Here is an 11,814-nt window from a genome sequence, read left to right as displayed (position 1 = left end):
ATAGAATATATTTAGTTACCATGGTAATTAGTAATGAAGAATAAAAAAAATTATGATAATAATATGTGTAATATATAATGCGTATACGCATATGCATATACCTTCAACATTCTACTAGACCCACACCCCTGTATATACCAATTTACAACTTTCAACCATCTACTTGACTTTCTGTCCCTTTCCCTCATACCTCAGCTTGCAACCTTCAACCTTCAACTGACATGACCTTATCATACATAAACATGTAACGTTCAACCTCGGACCCATATCTACCTGTAAAGACCAATTTACTCATTTTTATGATTGTGTGCTTACGCAAAGAACTATGTTTTACTGTCCCGGCTATAATGCAGTCAAGCCTTTGTGGAATTTGTGAAATTCGGTTTTCAAACGTGCCGATGATGCAAGCGATCTCGCGTGAATTTTGCAAGTCCTGATATGTCGACCGTGTCAAAAATCACTCGCCTAAATTCAATTCAAAGATCGAAAATGATATCTGAACTTAGTTTCAAATAGCCTACGCAATTATCATTTCGGTGATATATAATGCATGCATGTAATAATTGATTAATCTGCCTAAAACGCGCAATTAAAACGGCGAAAGATTGTGATAAACACTCTGGTGGCGGTCGCACTAAATAACGACCGGTAGGGCCCGGCGTGTGGCGGAGAAAAAAAGGTAGCGCCCGGAGGTTGAAACGGGATTTTTATGCACTTTTAACTGTATATATATGTTGTTTAGATGTATTTCTAACAGTTCTGTAACTTTTATGACCAAGCTTGCACCCAAAGTTGGTAAAATTGATGCTTGTTTATGGACTGCGCTAGCGACCGGAGAATTCGCCGTCGGCCATTTTGGGACGGTCCCTGAGTTGTTGTGGTTGGCAATTTTGCAACAAATCTCGCCATTTACGTTTGTTTACAATTATTTTGAAAGTCACATTATGACATCGTAGTATGAATTCCACTGTAGTTTCGTAACGCAGCAATGCTCATGTTTTTGGTTGGCAATCCTGTACTGTCTGTACACTGCGCTGTGCATGCATGGCTGTACTGTAGGCTGTAAAAAAGACAAAAACGATAGCCTAGCCCTATAGGACAGGCTTAGAGTATAACTCAACAGGCCCTCATGATTCATTTGATGGACACCTTATTTGATAGTACCTCATCATTAAGTCCACTAGATCCTGTTCTGTCACATGTCGTAGACGATAGACAATTTTCAAAATGTAGTACACCACTCGCTCATCTTTAAGCCCAGCTCTCGGCTCACATCATGTGGGCACGGTTGGCTGTTGAGTGTTATGGTTCAGTCTGTGAGACTAGTTTAAAGAGGTTACACTTTTATTTTGAATTGGAAAACAACCCCCAGGACTGACTTTTCACTGAGTGATAAGTGTGCCCTTCGAAGGTTAAATCTCTTTCTGGATTTGCTTCCATAGATGCCTTGTTCAGGATATCATCTGACCGATGCCTGATCAAGCACAGACTGTATCCGGTGGTGTACATTTCCCCGTCTATGTCACCCTTTTTGGCTCACCGTAGGGGAGTCTATACAACACCGCAGTGTTCGACGACGTCGTCGTCGTCGTCCTCCTCGTCCTCCTCGTCCTCCTCGTCCTCCTCCTCGTCCTCCTCCTCGTCCTCCTCGTCCTCCTCGTCCTCCTCCTCGTCCTCCTCGTCCTCCTCGTCCTCCTCGTCCTCCTCGTCGTCCTCGTCCTCCTCGTCGTCCTCGTCTCCTAGTTCAAAAACAGTGGCACGTTTTTTAACCGCTAGGCCTATGAACTTAAAACTTTGTACACATGACCCCCTAGGTCAGATGACCCGTGACACTAAATTTCTGTCCGATCTGATTCTCTACTTGGCCACCAGGGGGCCAAATGTGGATATCTAAAAAGTGTGATATCTCGCTTATTAGTGACTTGTTTTCGATAAAACTTTTGTGGTAGGTACTCATAGCAAGGATACATCATATATCATACGGGTTTTTAATTTGATCTACTTTTCAAGGTCGCAGAGGTCAAATGGCGTGAATTGGCCGTTTGAGTGTAACTATGGCACGTTTCTCAACCACCAAAGCTATGAGCTTGAAACTTGGTACATATAACCCCCTATATCAGATAACCTCTGGTGCTGAATTTCAGCCTGATCTGATTCTTGACTTTGCCACCAGGGGGCCAAAACAGAAAAAGTAAGAAGTGCAATAGCCTGTTTATTAGCAAATTGTTTTTTGATGAAATTTTTATGGCAGGGACCCCAAGCAAGGTTACCTCAGATGTTGCACGATTTTTCGGATTTTGACCTACTTTTTAAGGTCGCAGAGGTCAAATGGCGTAAATTTGCCGTTTGAGTGTAACTATGGCACGTTTCTCAACCGCAACAGTAATGAACTTGAAACTTTAAACAAATGACCCCCTAGGTCAGTTGACCTTTTACACTGAATTTTGGTTCGGTCTGATTATTGACTTGGCCACCAGGGGGCCCAAACTCAAAACTCAAAAAGTGTGATTTCTCGCTTATTACTGATTTGTTTTTGATAAAAGTTTCATGGTAGGTACTCCTAGCAAGGATACATCACATATCTTACGGGTTTTTGATTTGACCCACCTTTCAAGTTCACAGAGGTCAAAGTTGAACACTTTACCGTTCTTGGTTCGTTTTGTCGTTGTTCAATGTAAAGAGTTTTAATTTTGTGTAATGATGCATCTAAGAAGCCACTATTTGTATGCCAAGTTTCAGCCAGATCGGAATTCAAATATGGCCGAAATTGCATGTTTTGTGGGTTTTTCCTCGTATTGTGGCAATCCAAAGGTCGTGAGTTCAAACCCCGGTCAAGGACAGCCAAAAATATTTTTATTTTTCATCTTTTCCTTTTTTCTTTTCTGAGTTCTATCTTACATTTTCTTCATTTTTTGATTTATTTGGTGCCATAGATTTAATTAGGCGGCCATCTTGGAAATCGTTTTTTGCCGATTGCTGTAGTGAAACGAGTGATGAAATTGTTATGGTCAGGTTGATGTGTCTACATCACATATCACCCTGGTTTGTTATTTGACCTACCTGTCAGGGTCACTGAGGTCAAAGTTAAAAATATATTCACCTTTGTCATACTGTAGCACTTTCTGTAACTGTCTATTAAAAATACTTACGGTGAGCACAATGGCCCCTGGCCGTTTCATTTATTGGCTCACCGTAGGGGAGTCTATACGATACCGCAGTGTCCGTCATCCGTCGTCGTCCGTCGTCGTCGTCGTCGTCGTCGTCGTCGTCGTCGTCGTCGTCCGTCGTATCCTAGTTCAAAAACAGTGGCACGTTTTTTAACCGCTTGGCCTATGAACTTAAAACTTTGTACACATGACCCCCTAGGTCAGATGACCCGTGACACTAAATTTCTGTCCGATCTGATTCTCTACTTGGCCACCAGGGGGCCAAATGTGGATATCTAAAAAGTGTGATATCTCGCTTATTAGTGACTTGTTTTCAATAAAACTTTTGTGGTAGGTACTCATAGCAAGGATACATCATATATCATACGGGTTTTTAATTTGATCTACTTTTCAAGGTCGCAGAGGTCAAATGGCGTGAATTGGCCGTTTGAGTGTAACTATGGCACGTTTCTCAACCAATAAAGCTATGAGCTTGAAACTTGGTACATATAACCCCCTATATCAGATAACCTCTGGTGCTGAATTTCAGCCTGATCTGATTCTTGACTTTGCCACCAGGGGGCCAAAACAGAAAAAGTAAGAAGTGCAATAGCCTGCTTATTAGCAAATTGTTTTTGATGAAATTTTTATGGCAGGGACCCCTAGCAAGGTTGCCTCAGATGTTGCACGATTTTTCGGATTTGACCTACTTTTTAAGGTCGCAGAGGTCAAATGGCGTAAATTTGCCGTTTCAGTGTAACTATGGCATGTTTCTCAACCGCAACAGTTATGAACTTGAAACTTTAAACAAATGACCCCCCAGGTCAGTTGACCTTTTACACTGAATTTTGGTTCGGTCTGATTATTGACTTGGCCACCAGGGGGCCCAAACTCAAAACTCAAAAAGTGTGATTTCTCGCTTATTACTGATTTGTTTTTGATAAAAGTTTCATGGTAGGTACTCCCAGCAAGGATACATCACATATCTTACGGGTTTTTGATTTGACCCACCTTTCAAGTTCACAGAGGTCAAAGTTGAAAACTTTACCGTTCTCTTGGTACGTTTTGTCGTTGTTCAATGTAAAGAGTTTTAATTTTGTGTAATGATGCATCTAAGAAGCCACTATTTGTATGCCAAGTTTCAGCCAGATCGGAATTCAAATATGGCCGAAATTGCATGTTTTGTGGGTTTTTCCTCGTATTGTGGCAATCCAAAGGTCGTGAGTTCAAACCCCGGTCAAGGACAGCCAAAAATATTTTTATTTTTCATCTTTTCCTTTTTTCTTTTCTGAGTTCTATCTTACATTTTCTTCATTTTTTGATTTATTTGGTGCCATAGATTTAATTAGGCGGCCATCTTGGACATCGTTTTTCGCCGATTGCTGTAGTGTAACAAGTGATGAAATTGTTATGGTCAGGTGGATGTGTCTACATCACATATAACCCTGGTTTGTTATTTGACCTACCTGTCAGGGTCACTGAGGTCAAAGTTAAAAATATATTCACCATTGTCATGGAGTGGCACGTTTCTTCACTATCATTTTCACCTAGACTCTACAAGCTTGGAACCACAAGTCTCGGATTCACCACTTGGCCAGGGCCGGCTCTGAACTGGTCACAGATGCATGTATAAATTATGAGAGGCCTACATACTGTAGCACTTTCTGTAACTGTCTACTAAAAATACTAACGGTGAGCACAATGGCCCCTGGCCGTTTCATTCAGTCAGTGTTAATTTCTCTTCTCTTTTTTTACAGATTAACTGTTGTTGGTTATTGCAAGAGGAGTCGTTGGCACATTTCAAGTCCAGGAAAGCACTTGCTGTTCCCACATTCAGAGTAAGGTGTGCTTACTCGTTTTACTGCTTTCCATTCCTGGAGAGCGTTATCAAATATCTGCCGCAAGGCAACAAATATCTGCCGCAAGGCGCTTCAAATATCTGCCGAAAGGCATCAAATATCTGCCGCACCAATAAAGTTCATTTTGTTAACCAACTCTTTATCTTCTTTTCTTCACATACAAAAAAGACCGTCCCAAACATTTGGCTGCATTCACTTCATCAATGTCCAGACAACAGTCGGTTCATTTGACCATTGTAAAGCACCAGGCCCCACCTCACAAAATACACTGTAATAATTATGTACCTTGTGTCCATGTGCATGTTATTAGTTCCACCTACGCTGCATGAAGACAAGGACTCCACTCTTGGACGTCACCACACAACTCCTTGACGTCATCACACACCCCACTACTGCAACGGCAATACGTCGTGCTAGACGTTATAGCTTCACGTTGCCTCATAATAACGGTACCGACACACACTTGGCCCTTACCTTCACCTATCCATTTCAGCTGAGCGCCAGGCCCTTGGGCCTCTTGTTGAAATTGAATAGGCCTACTTTACCAAACTCGTCCCCATTGCAGTTTACGTTCCTCCAACACCACTGGCATAGGCTGAATCGCTTTCACAAGAATGTTATGAAGCGTTGGCCCTGTGCCAAAAATAAAAACTACCTTATGTACTGAATAGGGTATAGATAAGATACATTTTAGATAGAAAACACATTTTTTGTCAAAATACTTGAATTTGGACGTTGATTATCTACGATTTAAGAATAACATGCTCGGGACTACTTGAATCCTTCTGCCAAAACGCGTTGTACGGTCAAAAAATTAGTATATATCGATGCGCATAGTTTAATGCATAAAGCAGTAGACCAAACGTAGATCGACGCAGCCTATTCCAGTGGTGTTGGAGGTACGTAAACTCAGCTGGGGACGAGTTTGCTACTTTACTTTTGATTTGGCCATTTAGGCTAAATTGTACATTTATTTTGTACAGGCGTCAGTAATTTGCTCTCTCCTCCTCAGTCTTCTTCTACCACACATGATGACACGGACTGACACGCATTTTTAAAAGTAGCCATGCCGTGTCCATGTGCCAGCATCTGTACGCCTACATGTATAGGAAAAGCACGTGCTTCCACTACCCGTCATCAAAAAAAAAACCATGCAACAAAAACGGCAGGCGGTATTTGCACCACGCCACCACGGGCACCACGCGACCACCACGCCACCACGCGAACAGGCGGAGCGATCATAATGACGATATCAAAACAGACCATCAGACCACAGACACTTGAGAGTTGTGGTTACACCTACCAATTATAGATGGCATGTTGGTATACTGCGTTGTTGCCTGACGGGATTTACGAGTATTTATTACTTGTTAATGGCATTCGCAAAAAGCAGGGCTATTATTAAGCCGCTATACATCCGTGTCCAACCGTTTGTCATGAGAGATCTTATCACACCATTATTGTTATCACAATACTGTCACTGCGGAGAAAGTATAGATCGGAGACCTATTATTGCGAATTCGTGTTGTACAGAGACTTGTCCATTAAAGGGGCACTATAGGCAGCATCTTGGTAGGCAACATAAAGTTACACAAAGTAGCCAGTGAGTCTCTCACCTCTCACAGTTTGTCCTAACCTAGTCACGCCTGTAACAGGGATACATTCAATGATGAATCAAATAAGACCTAATGCCCTTACTCTGTTTATAAATCAGCTAAAGTTGGCCAATTTGACCCCCTGCTCCTACATAGTCCCCCTTTAATGGGAAACTATAGGCAACAGCTAGGTAGGCAAGATAAAGTTACACAAAGTCGCCAATAAGGGTCTCTCACACAACAGTATGTTGAAACTATGCACACGTGTTCGAGTGAGTGATAAATCTAACTCCTCCCCCCCCCCCCCCAACCCACCCCACCCAAACGAACGGCCACCCCTTTAAAGGGAGATCGACTATATAACCCACTCGTACTCGTATGGTTTTTGCAGGTCAGTCGTCAGTTGGAGTAGGTCTAGTTACTCAACGGTAATTCAGTACGTATTTCCGTAGTTGGCCTTTATTCCAATAATACCAAGAACGGGCATCAGAGAAGCTAGGATAGCAGCCAACGCCATCTATAATTGTTCCAAGAAACCATGATCCAATGAATCGACCGCTATTTTGATATCGTCATTATGATCGCTCCGCCTGTTCGCGTGGTGGCGTGGTGGTCGCGTGGTGCCCGTGGTGGCGTGGTGCAAATACCGCCTGCCCAAGGACATGGGTTTGAAAGGTCGTCAAGGAGAACTCAAGATAAACACTATGAACTCATCCGCTCTCATGGATTCTCAGGTTGTTTCCTTTAGCATCAAACCTCAGAATCCTAGTCATGGTTCATATATGCATATCAATGGGGCTTATGCATTGAATGTTAAGAGTTTTCAGTGTACCACTCAGACATGTTCTCCTAGTTGGGATCATTGTAAAGATCTTGACATGCCCTCTGAAATCAAGCCAGATCAGGTAAAGTTGCTCATAGGCCTAGATAATCCTGAAGCACATGTGCAGTTAGAAGTGAGAAGGGGTGAGCCGGAGGATCCGTTGGTGGTTCGCACTAACCTGGGTTGGTCATTGATGGGGGGTGATTGTAATCGCGAGTCAGAATTTGAGCCAGTCTCCGTCAATCTGATTGGTGTAGACCAACCGGCCCGTAAGGACTTGAACTTGGAGGAATTTTGGACCACTGAGGCATTCGGAGTTGCTTCAAAATGCACGAAACCGTCTTCGATGGAAGATCTAAAGGCGCAGAAGTTTCTAGAGGATACGACAACATTCCAGGACGGACATAACGTAGTCGGTATGCTGTGGAGGGACTTGGACTCGAAGCTCCCAAACAACATTACAGCCGCCAGACGCAGATTCGATCATCTGATGAAGCGGTTTAATCAGGATCCAGAGTATGCCAAGTTGTATCAGGAGACAATGAATGGGTACATTTCCCAGGGTTATGCCAGGCTTATGACTGCGAAAGAGGCGGCAGTGTCTACTCCACGTACATGGTACTTGCTACACCACGGGGTGACAAATCCCAACAAACCTGGTAAAGTACGCGTGGTGTATGATGCTGCTTCCTCATTCCAAGGCCACTCTTTGAATAGTGCATTGATGTCAGGACCGGATTTGTTAAACAGCTTGTTCGGGGTGCTACAACGTTTTAGGTTGAAGCCAGTAGGCCTAGTTACTGATATTCGTGCAATGTATCACCAGGTAAGGGTACCAGAGAATGAGGCCGATTCTCTCAGGTTTCTATTCAAGGAGGATGTGGAAACCCCAGGACCGCCACAAACTTATCAAATGGTCTCTCATGTGTTTGGGGCCACCGATAGCCCAGCCTATGCATTGTATGCACTTCGCCGCACAGCTACAGACAACGCGAAAGAATTTAGTCAGGAGGCAGTCGACATGATCCTACGTGATTCTTACATGGATGACATAGCAGGTGCCATAGGGGAGGTACCGTCCGCTGCACAGGAAGTGGATCTTTTATTGATCAAGGGTGGATTTGGAACTCATCAGTGGCTGTCCAATAGTCGAGATGTGATGGAAGCTTTACACAGTCTGGATCTCCTCACCCAGGAGGTTCGATTCGATCATGATGACCATTACATTCAACGCACACTTGGAGTACGATGGGACATCCAGGATGACGTCTTCACGTTTGTTAGCCAAGTAAAGGAGAACCCGATGACAAAACGAGGATTAGTCAGTACGATGAGTTCAATTTTCGATCCCTGTGGTTTCAGAACACCGTTCACACTCAGGGCCAAACTGTTGGCTCAGGATTTATGGAAGCTGGGAATAGGATGGGATGAGGACCTACCGCCTGAGACGCTGGGAAAATGGCAGGATTGGAGAGTTGAATAGGCTACCAGACTTTAAACTCCCCAGGTATCATCCGCAATTCTTGTCATCCGATGACAATATGGAGCTGCATGTGTTCACTGACGCGTCCGAACTATCCTTTGCCGCCTCCGCATATTTGCGCTATCCAATCGAGGATGGATACAATAGTTCACTTCTTGCGTCTAAGTCGCGCGTCGCTCCACTGAAAATGTTGTCTATTCCCCGCTTAGAACTTCAGGGGGCGCTGATTGGTTCACGTCTTGTGGGCACATTGGAGACCGAGCTCAACTTGCCTATCAAACGCAAAGTATATTGGACAGATTCAGAGATCGTCCTCAAGTACATAAATAATCCAGCTAGGCGCTTTAAACCATTTGTGGCAAATCGCGTCGCGAAGATACTGGTGAATACAGATGTGTCCGAATGGAGGCATGTTCCTACAGACCAAAATCCTGCTGATATCAGTTCACGAGGTCTCAAACTCAGGGAGTTGATCTGAAACCGTCTCTGGGTTAATGGCCCAGAATATCTGCAGAAGTCGCAGGAAGAATGGCCCACAAAGAAGTCAGACAGCAACCACAGATTGGAGGACGACGATGTGGAAGTCAAGAAATCTGTGTTTAACATAGGAATGGAGGACAGTCCAGGAGATGATGATGAAATCGCCCAGCCGGACCCATATGACGTCTCTCAATTCGTACAGGCGTATCATTTCTCTAAGATGCAGGGACTCGCACGTAGGACTGCTTGGATACAGCGGGCAGTCAATAACTTCGCGTCAGCTATTCCCAGGCTGAAAAGGACCCCATGCCGAGAACTGGAGATCACTGCTCAGGAATTGGATCAGGCGACTATGATGTGGGTTCGCGTAGCGCAACAGGAGAGATATGGAAGGGAGCTGGAGATCCTAAAGGAAGGGAAATCACTCAGTTCGAAAAGCGATTTGTTCAATCTGTTCCCTTTTCTAGATAATCGGTCAGAATGCATGAGGGAAGGGGGTAGGCTGGATAGGGCGCCTGTACCCGGAGATTCTAAGCATCAGATAATACTTCCCTTTGACCACCACATTACTAGGCTTCTGGCTGATCAAGTTCATAGGAATTTGAGACACGGAGGGCAAGAGCATATGATCGCAGAAATGAAAAAATTGTATTGGCCAGTCAGAGCAAGGCTCGTCGCGAAACAAGTAATCCGTCGTTGCTTCTTCTGTTTTCTTAGAAAGGTTAGGCCTAAACTGCCAAGGATGGCAGATCTACCATTACGCCGATTGGATGTAACTTCGGGAGTGTTCCAACATGTTGGGGTAGATTACTGGGGGCCTATGTTGGTTAAAGAGCGCAGGAGCACCGTAAAACGGTGGGGTTGCTTATTTACATGCATGGTCACGCGCGCTGTTCACTTAGAACTGGCAGATTCACTAGAGACAGACGATTTTCTGATGTGTCTTCGAGCCTTTATAGGGAGGCGAGGACACCCAATGGATTTGTCATCAGACAACGGAACGAATTTCAAGGGAGCTGAAGCCGAACTCGCTAGGTGCCTACAAGACTTGGACCAGTCGAAAATCTACGGGCTATTGTCACCGCATAAGATTACCTGGCATTTCAACCCTCCGGCTGCGCCACATTTCGGGGGCGCCTGGGAGAGATTGGTAGCTTCTGTGAAACGTGCGCTGAACGCCACCCTTCATAACACGCTTGTCAGCGACACGGTGTTGCGAATCGCCTTGATAGAAGTGGAAGCTGTTCTTAACAGCAGGCCTCTTACACACAACAGCCCAGATCCGGACGATTTGGAGCCGCTAACACCAAACCATTTTCTCTTGGGACGTGCAGATAACAAGGTACCACCAGCGGACTGTGCCGATAAGGAAATCAACAGCCATAGGAGGTGGCGCCGATGCCAGTCGATCGCCAATCAAGTCTACAGACGATGGCAGACAGAGTATCTGCCTACGCTCACTGCCCGAGATCGATGGACAATGGAGAACGAAAACACGGTTGTAGGCAGTTTGGTTACAATAGTCGAGGACAATCAACCCAGAGGGCGCTGGGAGTTGGGCATAGTGATCACTGTCTACCCTGGGGAAGATGGACGAGTTTGCGCCGTTGACGTTAAAACCGCATCCGCAACACGTCGTCGCCCAGTAGCCAAAATTTGTGTCTTGGAGGAGGACGCAAAGCGCACGCCTAGAAATGTTACAGATGAATAGGTCTTAAATTCGTTCGAATCAAACTACTAAACTTTGTAATTTTGAGAAAATCAGTATTAGCAGTCCAGGATTCAGTACAGTCTAGACTGGCTTGGTTTCAAAGGGGACCATTTGTATTTGATTCAGGTTGAGTAGTTTTCATGCTTGTACCGTTGTAGCCTACATGTATGGTTTTCATGTTGCTATGTTTTTCACTTGTATGTGTCATTGGTTTGATTTGGGACACCATAATTTGAAAGAGTTAAAATCAGGCATTTCTGAATCTAGTTGAAATTTCTGAGTTTGGTAAGAGATTGTTACTGGTTGTGACAAGTTATATGGAACAGTATCGCACTGAGTTATGCCTAGTTAAGGTTAATTATACTAATTAGACAGAAGTTGCTGAGACTGTCTGGGGTTTGTTTGTGTAATCATACACATTTTATTCTTGATTTCTCAGGTGACTGTAAGTTTGATGTACACTCTGTTGTGTTTGGAATTGTATAATGAGGAGTAGAGACAATCATAGAACACCATTTACTGTGACAGTTTGCAGTGATGTTACTGCTGAAATTAGGTTATGTTGTGTATGTGCCTTGTGTTTACAAGTGCTTTCTTTTTTAAGTCAAAGGTGGTGATGTGCTACCATTACTGTGTGTTCAAAGGATTGTCTTCGCTTTTCTGTCTTAGGACATTTAAGGTTGTGACAATTTTGATGTCTTTTCTATTTGTACCCAG

At 44.0% G+C, this 11,814-nt stretch overlaps 2 protein-coding genes across 2 annotated transcripts; both read left to right on the top strand.

Annotated features, from left to right (window-relative positions):
* Positions 1-7,262: 7,262 nt before the first annotated feature.
* Positions 7,263-8,906, top strand: LOC135494046 (uncharacterized). The gene has a single exon (XM_064781797.1). The coding sequence runs from the start codon at positions 7,263-7,265 to the stop codon at positions 8,904-8,906; it is 1,644 nt and encodes a 547-aa protein (XP_064637867.1).
* A 58-nt stretch (positions 8,907-8,964) lies between these two features.
* LOC135494045 (uncharacterized) lies at positions 8,965-9,384 on the top strand. Its single transcript, XM_064781796.1, has one exon. It carries the CDS (start codon positions 8,965-8,967, stop codon positions 9,382-9,384), a length of 420 nt encoding a protein of 139 aa, XP_064637866.1.
* Positions 9,385-11,814: the final 2,430 nt, after the last annotated feature.

The sequence above is a fragment of the Lineus longissimus genome, chromosome 9 (assembly GCF_910592395.1).
Source record: "Lineus longissimus chromosome 9, tnLinLong1.2, whole genome shotgun sequence".
Taxonomy (NCBI): domain Eukaryota; kingdom Metazoa; phylum Nemertea; class Pilidiophora; order Heteronemertea; family Lineidae; genus Lineus; species Lineus longissimus.
Note: the sequence above shows the minus strand (reverse complement) of the source record. Positions and strands in the feature narration are given on the sequence as shown.